Raw genomic sequence first — 17,154 nt, forward strand, 5'->3', positions numbered from 1 at the left:
AAATAGAAACATCGCTGATATATCGATCAGCTGCCTTCTGCATGCCCCCTACTGGCGATCTAGCCCACATCTTGGGCATGTGCCCCAACCGGGAATTGAACGGAGAGCTAGCTCTTTGTCCCTGGGACGATGCTCAGTCCACTGAGCCACACCAGCTGGGTGGCTCCTTTGTTATTAAGTATTAAATGTGTGTGGGATTGAGGCACATTAGGGAGCCATCAGTAGTGTGAATTTTTACTATTGGACCATTGGACAAACAAATATGACCAGCAGAGACCCTTATTCCAGCAGAACTACACTTTGTCCTTTCTTGGGCTGCTGGATATAGGGACTACTTAAGTGTTATATAACCAGCGACAGTGATAGTTTTTGTGATATAACCAATGATAGTTCTTGGATACATGGAATACAAGGACACATGGATATAATGAATATGAACTTGAGGTTGCAAATAACTATTGCATGATCTTTTCTCTAGATATGGCATAGCAAAGAGCTTCTCTTCTGCTAGTATTTTCTCGTACAACAAAGTTTGTGCCTAAAGCTGCAACATCTGTTGTAACTGTGCTGTCATTATGGCAAGCAAACACTGCATACGAATTTATATTGAGAATCACACAAAACAACTGATGTTTGTCTCCCTCTGAGAGAATTATTTCAGGTCTACATCATCTTTTCAGTCTTTCCTCCTTTAGACTGGAGACATAGTATTGACTTTTTGCTTATTTGCCTAAAAGAGTCCTGTAATACTATTTCTGAGTTTTACATTTTGCAGTATTATAAGGTAATGAATCTTTGCCCTTGGAGCTGTTACTTACATTATTGGATTACAGTTTCTATTCTGCAGTCAGCAGCTTTGTGGCAGAAGGCCAAGAGTCCCTATTTGAGCTCTGAGGAAACACTGTCATTGTGGATCTAGTTGAGGTTATCGGAATAGTAAATATTGTCATAAAACTCATTGCTAGTAGAATACTAATCTTGCTCTTAGGTTATAAAGAGTATTTTTATTTAAAACAATTGGATTACATTCTTGAGTTAATTGCTCTGGTAATAAGGTAGTATGAATGGCCTAGCCTTAGAATTTTAAGATTGCCTAGAATTTACAACATGTATGAATTATAAAATCATTGAAAATGTATATCATGATTGTGTACCTTTCCTTTTGTAGTAGTGTGATTATTTTACTTCAGTCACTGTAGAAATCTTAAAGGCTATGTAAGGCAGTTAAGCATTCTTACACTATCTTAAAAATACTTGATAAACTCAGTTTTTTAAAGAAGGCTATCTGTAGAAGTACTTTAATATGTACAGTTGATCCTCTTAAATACAGATTCTGTATTTGTGAATTCACCTACTTGCTAAGATTTATAATCTCAAAATATACTCACAGTGTTTTTACAATCATTGTGGACATGCACAGAGCAGTGGAACATTTGAGTGACCTTACACATTACCAGATGAGGTCGAATAAGATAGTGCTCTTAGCTCTCATTCTTTAAACAAGTGTCCTTTTAGATATCTATATAGCACCAGTTTGTTTTTGCATTTTATGATTTTTGTTAGTGATTTTGCTATTTAAAATGGCCCTCAAGCCCTGGCTGGTTTGGCTCAGTGGTTAGAGCGTCGACCTGCGGTCCAGAGAGACCTGGGTTCAGTTCCTGCTAAGGGCGTGTACCTTGGTTGCATTTAGTCCCCGACCCTGGATGGGTGGCGACCACTCGATGTGTCCCTTTCACATCGATGTTTCTCTCTCTCTCTCTCTCTCTCCCTCCCACTCTGTCTGAACAAAAAGTAGAAAATGGCCCTGGCCACTTTGGCTCAGTGGTTAGAGCGTCCGCCTGTGGTCCGGAGAGACCCGGGTTCGGTTCCCGCTAAGGGCATGTACCTCGGTTGCAGTTTGTCCCCGGCCCTGGTTGGTCGTGCGGGTGGCAGCCACTCGATGTGTCCCTTCACATCGATGTTTCCCTCTCTCTCTCTTCTTCTCTCTCCCTCCCACTCTATCTGTACAAAAAAATGGAAAAATGTCCTCAGGTGAGGATAAAAAAATAAAAAATAAATAAATAAAATGGCCCTCAAGCATAGTGCTGAAATACTGACCAGTGTTCCTAAGTGCAAGAAGGCTGTGATGGCTCCTTACAGAGAAAAATACATGTGTTAGGTAAGCTTCATTGAGGCATGAGTCACTGTTCTGTTGGCTGTGAATTCAGTGTTAATGAATCAAGAGTATATTAAATCTTAAAGAGTTTATATATAGAAACCCACATAGAACACGATTATGTATTGATGAGTTGGCAAAAATGTTGTGACCAGAGACTCACAGTAACCATAACCCTGTATTTCCCCAAGGAACAGTGATTGAGTATTCAATAATTCAGTGTCAACTTTATTACTGATAATGACTTTAGAACATTACTGCAAATAATGAGGCTATCATACTTAAATTTAAAACTAAGTGGTTATTAAAAATTAGTGATTAGATCATTTTAAGCAAGGTGATTATTTGAGACCAGAGAAACATTACGTTTTGGGTAGTTGAGAAGAGGAAAGAAGTGATCCACATCTATATAGAAATCTTGAAACCTAGAGAAGCAGGAAGTACATTTTAGTTAGCATAGCTTGGATTTTTAACTAGACTTAATTAAGCATAACAAAGAATACTGAATCATGGCCACAGTTCCCTTACAACTAAAGGAGTCTTTCATTTTCTAAGGACAGACCAGGAAAAACAAAGAATCAGATGACTGAAAATACTTACCCTTCTTACCACTGAAAGGTAGGACATAGTCATTAGTGGGAAGAAAACACCATTACTTCTAGATCATTGATGACAACATAGAGTTGTATATAGTGAGAAGCACTACTCATAATTAATTTCTTTGCCTTCTTTGCACCTGACCCATTTTGAGATCATAGTACATATTCTTGAACACCAAAACATTAAGGCTAATATTCTCAGTGGACCACTATACTAATGTTAGTGATCTGGCCTTGGCTCATGACACACAGATTTGTAGTAGACACTAATTAATATGCTGAAGAAATCCATGGCAAATGAATAGATCAGGTTATTCATTTATATAGTGTTTCTTTAATCAAAAAGTATATTCACATGGTTAAGAAACAAAAAGATGTATACTGAAAAGTCTAATAATGAAAAATAAATGAACCCTATCCAACCTTTCTTATTCCCTTAACTATTTCTTTCGTTATCTACCTCCATATTATTAAATAGTACATTTAATACAGCTATATCTTGATTTATCAATTTTAGAGCATATTAGTTTGTGCATGAATTTATACCTCCTCTCAGTCTTTTAGCCTCTCAGTTTAGTTCTAGCACTGTCTTGTCTTTTCAGTTCTGGTTAATATTCTTTCTTTGATATGTTATTTTGCTCTATTTCTTCTCTCTTGGATTCTTTTTGTTAGAAACGGGTAATTCTTGGTTGTCTTCTATGTTTCTTTTTCTTTCATGTTTTTTTTTCTGAATGTATTATTTTATATGTCCTCTGTAGTCGTGTGTGTGTGTGTGTGTGTGTGTGTGTGTATTTCTGTTTGCGTCTCTCTCCCCTTGGGGGCTTTCCCTATATATCAGTTTTTTGATAATTTTATAGTTGAGAGTGAAGCACCAAAATAGAGATTGGGAACTCTGCATAAATCAGGCACAGACTAGATAACTTCAATTTAGGGCAGTGTTACTCAACCATTTTTTATTAACACTCCCTTAAGGAGCATATTTAGACATTCTCTCCCTAATCATTTCCCTACCAATGAAATTATAACCCCATAAGATTTACTGCATATCTGTTTATGTACTGTGAAATCTTCACATGTCAGGAAGGGTTTCAGGGAAGTCAGTTCTCTGGGCTGGGCAATTGTTACGTCTGCTGTCTTATCTGTAGTCATTCTGTGGGAAAATGGGGTGGAGATAGGGGTCCACCACCTATTATGGACCTTGAATTATAGTCTCCCAGTTTACAGTTTTATTATTTTTCATGGTACTCTCCTCTACTTTACTAGGCATTTGTGAATCCTGGAGCCTCTTCTTTTTTCTGGTGGGACAAATTAGTTCCTATTTGTACATTCTCATCTGTATGAGCACTGTAACTCATATCTTCCTCTACCCTACTACATCAATTAACATTCGTTTTTTTTAAATGCCCTGACTGGGGATCGAACCAGTAACCTCTTGGTGCATGGGTCGATGCTCAACAACTGGCCAGACAATTAACATTCTTATTTATGTTTTATCTTCTAGAATTTTGTTAAACCTATAATTATTTTTTACAAGCCTTACTTGAGGATATGTTTTTTGATTTTTAGAGAGAGAGAAAGGGAGAGGGAGAAAGAAACATTGATCAGTTGTGTCCTGTGTGTGCCCTGATCCGAGTTGAATCTGCAACCTTTGTGGCAGACGGGACCATGGTCCAACCAACTGAGCCACCTGGACAGGGCTAAATCTATGATTTTAATTTTCACTAAGGTTTCTTTCCAATTCTGTTTTTTGTAGTGTTGTGTTCTCAAATTTTTAAGTGGTGTTCATTTGGACATCAGAACTGAAAGGGGCTACACATTTATGCTCAGTTTTCTATCCTATCTGGGCATCCTTAATAGACTTTTTAAAAAGGCATTTTCACATATCCCTAGTTTACATTCTAGTCACATTTTTCTCTGTAAAATACCTTTATTTCTTTTCCATTTATTTATTTTTAAGTTCTTAGCAATGATTTTATGTCCTATCAAGAACTCATTAATCTGCATTTGTCACTTCCATCCTTTATAATATATCATGTTCATATTGGGTCAAAATTCAGTGAAACTTGTTCAGGTATGAGAATTCTTTTTCTTTTTTGAATTCTAGGTGCTAGAGAATTATGCTCAGGTGAGCACTAGCACTTGTGGAGTTATCAGAGAGCTAGAGACAGTTTCTTAAGGCCCAACTTTGCAGGAGTTGCTTAGTCTGGTAAGAGTATAAGACTTCACTGAATAGATACTAATGTGAAAGGAAAAGAACTGACATTGTAAAGGTATCCTTGAAGCCTTCAGGAGAGAGTGCAAGTCATAAGACTAGCTATTGCATAAATAAACGAAATAGCCAGAAAAGCACTATCATAATTGTTTAATATTCCTTTCTTGTTTTGATTCCAGGAAAATTTCAAAAGGTTGAGTTAAAATAGAGCATACCATCTGTAGTGTTCTTATCATCCTTCAGAACTTTACTAAAAAGTCTTAGTGCTGGCAACAAAATGATTAGGATAAACTATTGTTTTAAGTGGATATATAGATAAGCTATTACTCCGTTTACAATATTTATATTTAAATATCTCTTTATATTTGAATATAGCATATACTGTGCCTTAGAAATGTAGAACTGGAAGGGGCCTTAGAAATGATCTAATCTTATAATTTCACAGGTAGAGGAAAGTGATGCTTAAAGTAGGGAAATAATTTACCCAAAGGTACAAAGTCATTGAAGGCAGAGCCAGTGCCAGAATCAATATACTGTATTATGAGTTTATGTGCAGAATATTTTTCATGATACTGTGCTGATGACAAAAAAACAAAACAAAAACAAAAACAACGATTCATTGTCCTCTCTCAAAAGCTTTAATAATTTAGATGTGAGGCCCAAGATGGCAAGATAACTTTAAGGTGTATAATTATGAGAACTATGAATTTTATGATGTGTTTTTCCTCTTTTTAGGACAACAATTTGTAATCTTTACACAATGCCACGAATTGGAGAGCCTGTCTGGCTTACAATGATGTCGGGGATTCCAGAAAAGAACCAGCTTTGCCATCGATTCATGAAGGAGTTCACTTTTCTAATGGAAAATGCTTCAAAAAATCAGTATGTCTTATTCTATTTATCTATTTGAGCTATCCTAAATATCTTAGCTATTATTTAGTATAACTAGCTATCAAATTATAATCAAACTCAATTACAAAAGTAAAAAAATTAACTATTATCTTTGTAATTGATATTGTTAATAAAAAAGAATTCTAAAAAATAATTAAAATATAGGGTGTGGAAGAAGGCCACAGAAATTTATGAACGAGAAATGGTAAAAATGTCTGTGTGAAATGAAAATTTCTGACATCTTACAGAACTTTTTGAGGCATCTCATTTTTGTGTGAATTGTATCCACTTTTGCTATTTCATTGCATAGAAAAGAAATACAAAATATAAAGAAGTGCCAGGATTGAATATTCATTTATAATGTGATATTTTATATATTTTTTCTAATCAAATTTTTAGAATTCAGATGAGTAATTCAGATGTTTTTATTTTTATGATGGTAGTTTGCTTAATATTTTCCTTTATTTTACCATTCAGTAATAGACCTGGTTGATTTGTTAATAAGTTGTGCAAATTAAACACTGAAAAGAATCCATAGTTTTTCATGTAAAACCACATTTTTGTTTTGTAATTATCAGAAATAGCTCCTTGTGAATGCCATCTTTATTTTAAGGATTTTCTTTGACTCTTACATAACCAAAAAATTAACTCTCATTTTCATTCAGGTATGATATGCCTATCCTTTTTCCCCTCTTTTTTTTTTTTTTCATGCTGTTTAGCCGCATGAGAATATGTACTCTCTTTGCTTTATTCTGTCACTGTATTTTATGAGGTTTCATGAAGGCAGATTGGAATCTGATAGGATGCATTTTATTTTTAGATTCTTGCCAGCACTCATTACTGCAGTTCTGACCAATCATCTTGCCTGGGTTCCAACAGTGATGCCAAATGGACAACCACCTATAAAAATATTTTTAGAAAAACATTCCTCTCAGAGTGTGGACATGTTGGCAAAGACTCATCCATATAACCCACTTTGGGCACAGCTGGGTATGTAGTCTGATAACTCTTAACATTATGCATTATACTTAGACTTTTGTGTAACTGTCTGGAGTTATTTTATAGCAAAAGAAAAAAAAGAAGTAAATGCTGTCTTTTACCTCCTCCATTTTTTTTTTTTTTTTTTTATCCTCACCCGAGGACATTCTTCCATTTTTTGTTCAGATAGAGCGGGAGGGAGAGAGAGAGAGAGAAACATCGACGTGAAGGGACACATCGAGTGGCCGCCACCCGCACAACCAACCAGGGCCGAGGACAAACTGCAACCGAGGTACGTGCCCTTAGCGGGAACTGAACCCGGGTCTCTCTGTACCGCAGGCTGACACTCCAACCGCTGAGCCAAACCGGCCAGGGCACCTCCTCCATTTTTACCTCGCCCTTTCATGTCTGCTAAATTGTCTTACCCTCCTCTCCCCTCCTTATGCCTGATATTCCTCATAGATCAGAGGTGGGGAACCTTTTTTCTGGCAAGGGCCATTTGGATATTTAAAACATCATTTTCAGGCCATACAAAATTATCAACTTAAAAATTAGCCTGCTAGCCCCGCTGTTGTGGCTCAGTGGATCGAACCATTGTCCCATGGACTGAGAGATCTCGGTTCAGTTCCCAGTCAGAGCACATGCCTGGGTTGTGGACTCGATCCCCAGTAGGGTACGTGCAGGAGGCAGCTGATTGATGTATCTCTTTCACATTGATGTTTCTTTTTTCTTTTTTTAATTTTTTTTTCTTTGTTGATTTTAGAGAGGAAGGGAGAGGGAGAGAGAGACAGAAACATCAATGAGAGAGAACATCGATTGGCTGCCTCCTGCATGCCCCCCACTGAGATTTGACCACAACCTGGCATGTGCCCTGACTATGAATCTTAACTGGTGACCTCTTGGTGCATGGGTCGACTCTTGGTGACCTCTTAGTGCTTGGGTGCACTGAACCACACCAGCCAGGCTCACATTGATGTTTCTATCTCTTTCTCCCTTTCTCTCTTAAAAAACCAATAAAAACATTTAAAAAAAATTAGCCTACTATATTTATTTGGTCAGGCTAATTTGGCAAGGTGTGTGATGTTAGCTGGTATTGATTTCTCAGGCCTTATAGGCTGAGGGCCAGACATTCTCCACCTCTGTTATAGGTAGAGAGCTGCATCTGGAGCAAGGGAAGCAGGATGATGGTTCACTAGTAACTTTGGGGTCTTCAGAGGGTTTTGAGTTAGGTCCTTTGCCTAGAAAGAATAAATCAGCAAGGTCACCCATGATAGCTACAATAAATCTGGTTTACGAAAAGCAGTCATTGAGGATGGGGTTGTTCCACTTTTGTTTGTTGAGTAATTTTGGAAAATGTTTCCCTTTGTGCTAGGCCCCAGTGAATAAATGGTTAAGTGGAACTATTCATGAAAGACTCACTTGCCATGTCAAAGCAGTTTTAATTTATTTAGTAATTAGTGAGAACCTTGGGAATAGTTTTGAACAGTGGCATGATGGTATTAGGGCCAGTGTCTTAGCCAAACAAGAAAATTTATCATAATACTGTTTGTAGCATACCTTTATTTGAGACCTGTATGTATTTGGTGCTTTAAAAAGTATAAGGCTTTTACACCCTGGCCAGTTTGGCTCAGCAGTTGAGTGTCGGCCTGCGGACCAGAGAGTCCTGGGTTCGGTTCCTGCTAAGGGCACGTACCACAAAAACAAAACAAAACAAAACAAAAACCATAAAAAGTGTGAGGCTTTTATAAAGTTTAATTAGAGGTTTCTAAATGTGTATACTGACAACTTGCAAAATTGAATTAAATTTAAAGTAATGACTGTATTGTCCATTTTAAAGTGTTTTGGCACCTTTGTTGGTTTAATTTGAGGCATAGCATGAATACAGAATGACATTGGTAACTCTTAGTTACCCATGGCCTCTTTTATAAGGTAATGGCTGGTCATATCTAGTATGGATACAAAAGTGAAAATGAACCACATGGCTAAACATGTTGCCCTTTGTTTTCCTCTTAGGATAAGTCTCATTCTTCCTGCCTTTTCTAGTCCGTCCTGAGGACACAACCCTTGAGGGAATGGATGGGAAAATGGGCTATTAAAACCATGGGCACTATGGGGTCTTGGTTAGGGTAACAATATGTTTGGTAATGTTTGGTATTATAATTTACATCAAAGAAGGTTAAGTGTGTGATGGGACTGCTCCAGCTCTGTTCCAGTTCACCACCATGTCCTTCCTTTCTGAAGATGTTATGCTTTCTCTTCTTTGCATTGGATGCAGCTACAGAATCTTTTTGCACATAGTATTTCAGGCAGTACTTCTCCACCCAGATGGAGTGCACTACTCTGCTTGGCTCCTGGCACAGAGAATATTCTTGGTAAATCTGACTTTTACAAGTGACTCTGCTTGAGGTTTCAAAACCATACCAACTTCTAGCCCTGGCCGGTTTGGTTCAGCGGTTAGAGCGTCGGCCTGCGGTCCTGAGAGACCCGGGTTCGGTTCCTGCTAAGGGCGCATACGTCAGTTGCAGTTTGTCCCCGGCCCTGGCTTGTTGTGCGGGTGGCAGCCACTCGATGTGTTCCTTTCACATTGATGTTTCTCTCTCTCTCTGTTTCTCTCTCTCCCTCCCACTCTACCTGAACAAAAAATGGAAAAATGTCCTCGGGTGAGGATAAAAAAAAAACAAAAAAAACCATACCAACTTCTTAAGGAAGAAGGTAGAAAAACCCCTGCCTGCATTCACCTTTCTCTTTGATCTAGACTACTTATTTTATCCTATTCTTCTGAATAGTCAGTCACTCACCAGTTAAACAGCTAAGAATAAAAATCTGAACCCTAATATAATAAGAGTAGGTTTCCAATAATTGAAAATAGCTTGCTTAGCTGCATAAGTAAAGGATGTGTTCATTAACTGATTTTTCCATTGCAGGGGACTTGTACGGTGCTATTGGCTCTCCTGTAAGGTTAGCAAGGACTGTGGTAGTTGGCAAACGACAAGACATGGTCCAGAGGCTGCTTTATTTTCTTACTTATTTTATAAGATGCTCTGAACTTCAAGAAACCCATCTTTTAGAAAACGGAGAAGATGAAGCCATTGTTATGCCAGGCACAGTAATAACTACTACATTAGAGAAAGGTGAAATAGAAGAATCTGAGTATGTGCTTATCACAATGCATAGAAACAAAAGCAGTTTGCTCTTTAAAGAGTCAGAAGACACAAGGACTCCTAATTGTAACTGTAAATATTGCAGTCGTCCACTCCTTGGGCAAAATTCAGAGAATGCTTCAAGACAAGAGAGCGAAGATATTCAAAACAGCTCTAAGGAGTTGCTAGGAATTGCAGATGAGTGCCAAATGATTTCCCCTGACTGCCAAGAAGAAAATGCTGTTGATGTTAAACAGTGCAGAGATAAATTAAGAACTTGCCTTGACACCAAGTTAGAGACAGTTGTTTGCACCGGATCTGCTCCAGTTGACAAATGTGCATTGTTGAAGTCAGGCTTAGAGCCAACAGAAGAAACATGGCAGAGTGAGGAATTGCTGGATTCTGGTAATCACACAAGCAAAGTGCTGAGATCTACAGGAATGGTTGTGGGGAAAAAACCTCCAGATAAGCTTGTGACTGCTGCATTTTCTTGTGAGGCAACCCAGACAAAGGTTACTTTCTTGATTGGGGATTCTATGTCACCTGACTCAGATACTGAAGTCCGGAGTCAATCTGTGGTGGATCAGATTACCAGGCATCATACCAAACCACTGAAGGAAGAAAGAGAGGTTTTTGATGAGCATCAAGAAACTAAACAAACAACTAAGGACCAATCTAGAGAGTCTGACGTACCGAATATAGTTTCTGGAGAGCCCTGTGAACTTCCCTGTTGGAATCATTCAGACCCAGAAAGCATGAGCTTATTTGATGAATATTTTAATGATGATTCGATTGAAACCAGGACTATTGATGATATTCCAGTTAAAACAAATATAGACAGTAAAGAACACTGCTGTATGTTAGAATTTTCAAAAACGTTGTGCATAAAAAATAGCAAACAGAACAATGAACTTTGTAAATGTGTAGAAACAGTTCAAGATTCATGTAAGACCTGCTGTCCTCAGCAGGACCAAAGAGATACACTCTCCATTCTTGTCCCCCATGGGGATAAAGAGAGTTCAGAGAAAAAGATTGCTGTAGGAACTGAATGGGACATTCCAAGAAATGAAAGTTCAGATAGTGCTCTTGGAGATAGTGAAAGTGAAGATACAGGCCATGATATGACTAGACAAGTAAGCAGTTATTTTGGAGGAGAACAAGAAGATTGGGCAGAAGAAGACGAAATACCTTTTCCTGGGTAAGTAGCAAGTTTCCAATCTATAACAGTCCTTATATAAATACATAGCATTCTTTTATTTAACTGGTCTCTGAAGGTTGGTAGTACCTAATATGAAAGGAGATCATTGTCCTGGACAAATTATCTTTTATTATCATGTCCTATACTCATAGCAAAGATTAAAGCTAAGCCCCACCAGCACCCCAGAAAGGCTTTGTGAAGGTAGTAGAGAAGTTATGTTGGTATGTAGGAGACTTCTTACTTCTTAGGAGTTTTCAAGCCATTTAGGAGTGGATAATGGTGCCCCAAAAAAGAACCGAGACTGAACTTGGCAACTAGGGAGAGAGAATTTCTGAGAAAATAATAAATGGCTGTTATAAATAAATTTGGCCAAGACTAAGAGAAAAACAGAGAATGTATATAATATTATGGGTAAAGTGTAAAAGAAGAAGATTCACACTTGAGAAAGGTTAGAAACCAAACTTTGGATTTGTGAGATATTTAACTTTGTTTTTGATGATGGTTTTCATTATTTGATTGTATTAAGAATATGTTTCATAAGGGACAGCATTTCAAAAATCTATTATGAAAGATTATGCTCACCTCATTACAAAGTTGTTTATCAGACCCTTTTTTCTGGATAGGAAAGGAGTATTTTATGGTCTGACTAAACACTTAAGCCGTTTTTTTTAATTGATTTTAGAGAGAGAGGAAGTGAGAAGGAGAGAGAGATAGAAACATTGATGAGAGAGAACATCGATTGGCTGCCTCCATGTCCCCTTTGGGTATCAGGCCCACAAGCTGGGCATGTGTCCTAATTGGGAATCGAACTGGTGACCTCTTGGTGCTTGCGTCGATGCTCAACCACTGAGCTACACTGGCCAGACTTAAGCCAGTTTTTATATGAGAGTGATTGAACTTTAAATATGGACTAGTTACGGCCTGCGGTCCAGAGAGACCTGGGTTCGGTTCCCGCTAAGGGCACGTACCTCAGTTGCAGTTTGTCCCCGGCCCTGGTTGGTCATGCGGGTGGCAGCCACTCGAGGTGTCCCTTTCACTTCGATGTTTCTCTCTCTCTTCCTCTCTCTCCCTCCCACTCTATCTGAACAAAAAATGGAAAAATGTCCACGGGTGAGGATAAAAAATAAAAAAAAATTTAAATATGGACTAGTTAGTAGAGTACAAAATTCTTTTTATTGGTAAAATATGTTTATTAATTAGGTATATCTTCTTTTGGGACCTTTCTTCCAGGTCAAAGTTAATTGAAGTGAGTGCTGTTCAGCCCAACATTGCCAATTTTGGGAGGTCCTTGTTAGGTGGCTACTGTTCATCTTATGTGCCTGACTTTGTTCTTCAAGGAATTGGTAGTGATGAGAAGCTCCGTCAATGTCTGCTGTCAGATTTGTCCCACGCTGTGCAGGTGAGTGACCTTCACTGCTTTTGAATTTATTTACAATGAACTTTTAATCAATAGAACCCAGAATTGCTTTATATTTTGGTCACACTTTGCTGTGTAATACAATCATTGTTTTCTGAATCAGTCACTTTCTCTAATATTAAACTGTGTGTTTTTACCTGTCACCAGGAAAGTGAGTAGAATTTCAAATGGAAATCTGAAATACAGAAAGTACTGTGTGTATTCATAGATGTTTATCACTAGATTATTTATATCAATAAAATTACAAATGCTTAAATGTGAATGGAATTCTTTTCTTAATTTTACTTTCAAATTATTCTTTGTTAAATGGTAGAAGTACAATTGATTTATGTATATTGAGCTTGTATCCTGACACCTTGCTGAACTCTTTTGTTATTTTTTCTAGTTTCTTTGTAGATTCTTTTTTAGAATTTTTTTTTTACATACGAGCTCATGTCATCAATAAATAGACAGTTTGACACCTTCTTTTCCAGTCTAGAATCTCAGTGTACAATGTTGCATAGAAGTTCTGAGAGTGGACATACTTATCTTGCTCCTATCTTAGAGAGAAAACATTGAGTCTTTTATTATTAACTATAACGTTAGCTATAGGATTCTTATAGCTGCCCTTTATCGGGTGGAGGAAATTCCCTTCTTTTCCTAATTTTTTGAGATTTTTTTGTCCCTCTGCCCTTTAAATCATTTAATGGGTTTGGAATTTTGTCAAATATTTTCTGGTGTCTACTGAAATGATTATGTGTTTTTTCTTCTTTAAACTGTTAATATGATAGATTACATTGATTGATTTTTAGATGTTAAACCAACCCTTTGTATTCCTGGAGAGAGGGGAGGATCCCACTTGGTCATGGTATATAGTACTTTTTTTTTTTTTAGCCTCACCCGAGGACATTTTTCCATTTTTTACTCAGATAGAGCAGGAAGGAGAGAGAGGAAGAGAGAGAAACATCGATGTGAAAGGGACACATCGAGTGGCCGCCACCCACACGACCCAACCAGGGCCGGGGACAAACTGTAGCCAAGGTACGTGCCCTTAGCGGGAACCGAACCCGGGTCTCTGTGGACCGCAGGCTGATGCTCTAACCGCTGAGGCAAACCGGCCAGGGCTATAGTACTTTTTATGTTATTGGATTTGATTTACTAATATTTTATTGTGAATTTTGTAGTCTGTATTCGTGAGGGATATTAGTCTGTAGTTTTTTGTGGTGTCTTTGTCTAGTTTTAATATCAGAGTAATACTGGCTTTATAGAATGAGTTGGGGGAAAGTATTCCCTGCTCTTTCTCTCAAGATTCTTTGGAAGATCGATTTTGTTTGTTTGTTTTGTTTTCTCTAAATGTTTGGTAGAATTTACGACTAAAGTCATCATCTGGGTGTAGGGTTTTTGTTTTTTTTTAAGTGAGAATATCTATTTTTTTATTGATGGATTTTTAGAGAGAAAAAGGGGAGGAAGTGGGGGGAGAACAAAAGGGGGGGAAGGGAGAAAGAAAGACACATAGATTTGTTGTTCCAGTTATTTATGAATTCACTGGTTGCTACTTGTATTTGCCCTGACTGGAGATTGAATCCACAACCTTGGCATATCAGGACAATGCTCTAACCAACTGATATTCTCAGCCGGGGCCAAATGAGAATATTTTAAATTGCTAGTTCAATTTCTTGTTAAAGATCTATTCTGATTTTCTCCCTGAATCAATTTTGGTAATTATTTCTTTATAAAAATTAGTCTCAATTTATTGGAATAAAGTTGTTCACAGTATATACTTATAATCCTTTTCATTTCTAGAAGGTCTCTGGGTATGTCCCCTCTTGCTTTTCTGATTTTCGTAATCTGTGTTTTCCCTCCCCCTGCAAAGGTAAGGGATTCTCCGAAGAATAGCTCATTTATGTCCTGATTTCATTAGTAGATATTTTTGGCCTGCATGCATCAAACATCAGCAAGTAATGGCCCTTGGGACAAATATATCTGCTTTTTGTAAATAAAGTTTTATTGAAACATGACCACACCAATTTATTTATATCTATGACTATTATTCTGCCTCCACAACAGAGTTGAGTCATTGAGACAATGATCGTACAGCTTCTAAAGGCAAAAGTATTTTCTGTCTGGCTCTCTATAGAAAAGGTTTGCTGATTCCTGTTCTAGCTTAAGGTTTGTCAGTTTTGTTGATCTTTTCAAGGAAACAGCTTTTGTCTCAATTGATTTTCTCTGATGTCTGTCTTATATTTCATTGTTTTCTATCCTAATTTTATTATTTCTATCCTCCTGCTTGTTTTGGTTTAGTTTGCTATTTTTCTAGCTTCTTAAGGTGAAAGCTTAGGTTATTGATTTGAAACATTTTTTTTCTCTACTAATAGGCGTTTATAGCTATAAATTTTCCTTCTAAGCACTCTGAAATTTTCATTTGTTGTATTTTCATTTGCATTCACTTCAAAGTATTTTCTAATTTGTCTTGTCATTTCCTTCACCCATGGGTTATTTAGAAGTGCGAGGCTTACTTTCTAAATATTTGTGAAATTCTTAAATTTCTTTTTGTTGATTTCTACATTAGTTTCATTGTGCTCAGACAACATACTTTGTCTGACTTCAGTTCTTTTGAACTTATTAAGACTTGTTTTATGGCCCTGCATATGGTCTATCCTGGAGAATGGTCCATATTGTTGGGCAGAGTGTTCTATAGATATCAGGTCAAGCCTATATCCTTGCTGATTTTCTGTCTAGTCCATCTGTTATTGAAGGTAGATATTGAAATCTCCAGCTGTCGAATTTTCTATTTCTCTCTTAAACTCCATCTATTACAATCACTTTAGTAATTCTTTGTTGTTGTTTTTTTTAAACATCTTTATGGTTGAATATATTACAGATGTCACTCCTTTTTTCCCTATTGACTCCCTCCTCCCCACTCCTGCCACCCTCCTGCCTTCCCCACACTATTGTCTGTGTCCATTGGCTATGCATATAAGTTTTTTGGTTTATCTCTTCCCAGCCCACCTACCCCTTCCCTTTGAGGTTTGTCAGTCTAACAACCAATTTATACTTTTTTTTTTATCCTCACCGAGGATTTTTTTTTTTTTTTTTTTTTTTTTTTTGCATTTATCAGATAAAGTGGGAGGGAGAGAGGGAGAAAGAGAGAGAAACACTGATGTGAGAGAGACACATTGATTGGTTGCCACCCACACGACCCCAAGTGGGGCTGGGGACAAACTGCAACCAAGGTATGTGCCCTTAGCGGGAACCAAACCCCGGACTCACTGGTTCACAGGCCGAGGCTCTAACCACTGAGCAAACTGACCAGGACCAATTTGTACTTCTTAATTCCTTCACCCTTTTTTACCCTTTCCCCCAGCCACCCTGCCATCTGGCCCCAAGAAAAAATTCTCTGTATTTATGAGTCTTTATCTGCTTATTCTTTTTTTTTTTCTTTTGGTAGATTCAATTGTTGATAAATAAGTATTTATTGCTATTCTGTTGTTCATATTTTTCACTTTCTTTTTCTTCAGGAAGATCCTTCAGCATTTCATATAATACTGGTTTTGTGGTAACGAACTCTTTAGATTTTTTTTGTCTGGGAAACTCTTTATATGTCCATCAATTCTAAATGACAGCTTTGCAGGATAGAGTAATCTTGGTTGTAGGTTCTTGCTTTTCATCACTTTGAATATCTCTTGTCACTCCTTTCTGGCCTGCAATTTCTTTTGAGAAATCGGCTGATAGTCTTAGGGGAGCTTCGTTGTAGGTAACTAACTGCTTTTCTCTGGCTTCTTTTAAGATTCTCTCTCTGTCTTGAACCTTTTGCATTTTGATGATGATGTGTCTTGGTGTGGACCTCTTTGAGTTCGTCTTGTTTGGGACTGTCTGTGCTTCCTGGACTTGTATGTGTGTTTCCTTCACCAAGTTAGGGAAGTTTTCTGTCATTATTATTATTTTATTTTTTTCTTTTTATCCTCAACCGAGGACATTTTTCGAAATTTTGTTCAGATAGAGTGGGAGGGAGAGAGAGAGAGAGAAACATTGACGTGAAAGGGACACATCGAGTGGTTGCCACCCAGGCGACCCAACCAGGGTCGGGGACAAACTACAACCGAAGTATGTGCCCTTAGTGGGAACCGAATCCAGGTTTCTCTGGATCGCAGGCCGACGCTCTAACCGCTGAGCCAAACCGGACAGGGCAAGTCATTATTTTTTCAAATAGGTTTTCATTTCTTGCTTGTCTCTTCTTCTGGCAGCCCCTTGATGCAAATGTTGGTACACCTCAGTTTGTCCCAGAGGCTTCTTACACTGTCCTCATTTTTTTGGATTCTTTTTTCTCTTTGTTGTTCCGATTGGGTGTTTTTTGTTTTCTTATATTCCAAATCGATAATTTGCTTCTTGACTTTACCTGCTCTACTACTGATTCCCTGTCAGTTATTCTTTATTTCAGTTAGTGCCTCCTTCATTTCTGACTGTGTATCCTTCATTTCTGACTGGTCCTTTTTTAAGCTCTTGAAGCCCTCACTAAATTCATTGAACATCCTTATAAACACTGTTTTGAACTCTGCATCTGTTAGGTTGCTTATCTCCATTTTGT

At 37.7% G+C, this 17,154-nt stretch overlaps 1 protein-coding gene across 9 annotated transcripts in view; it reads left to right on the forward strand.

Moving 5' to 3' along the window:
* The window catches only part of FNIP1 (folliculin interacting protein 1), a 131,386-nt gene that overhangs the window by 96,598 nt on the left and 17,634 nt on the right, over positions 1 to 17,154 (forward strand). For 8 of the 9 annotated variants that reach the window (XM_036281949.1, XM_036281956.1, XM_036281955.1 and 5 more), the window contains 4 exons: positions 5,702 to 5,848; positions 6,678 to 6,847; positions 9,760 to 11,173; positions 12,404 to 12,572. In XM_036281949.1, coding sequence (XP_036137842.1) covers positions 5,702 to 5,848; positions 6,678 to 6,847; positions 9,760 to 11,173; positions 12,404 to 12,572 — 1,900 coding nt within the window. The remainder of the gene's footprint in view (positions 1 to 5,701; positions 5,849 to 6,677; positions 6,848 to 9,759; positions 11,174 to 12,403; positions 12,573 to 17,154) is intronic. The other variant, XM_036281957.1, reaches the window with a different exon arrangement.

The sequence above is a fragment of the Molossus molossus genome, unplaced genomic scaffold (assembly GCF_014108415.1).
Source record: "Molossus molossus isolate mMolMol1 unplaced genomic scaffold, mMolMol1.p scaffold_m16_p_4, whole genome shotgun sequence".
Classification (NCBI taxonomy): domain Eukaryota; kingdom Metazoa; phylum Chordata; class Mammalia; order Chiroptera; family Molossidae; genus Molossus; species Molossus molossus.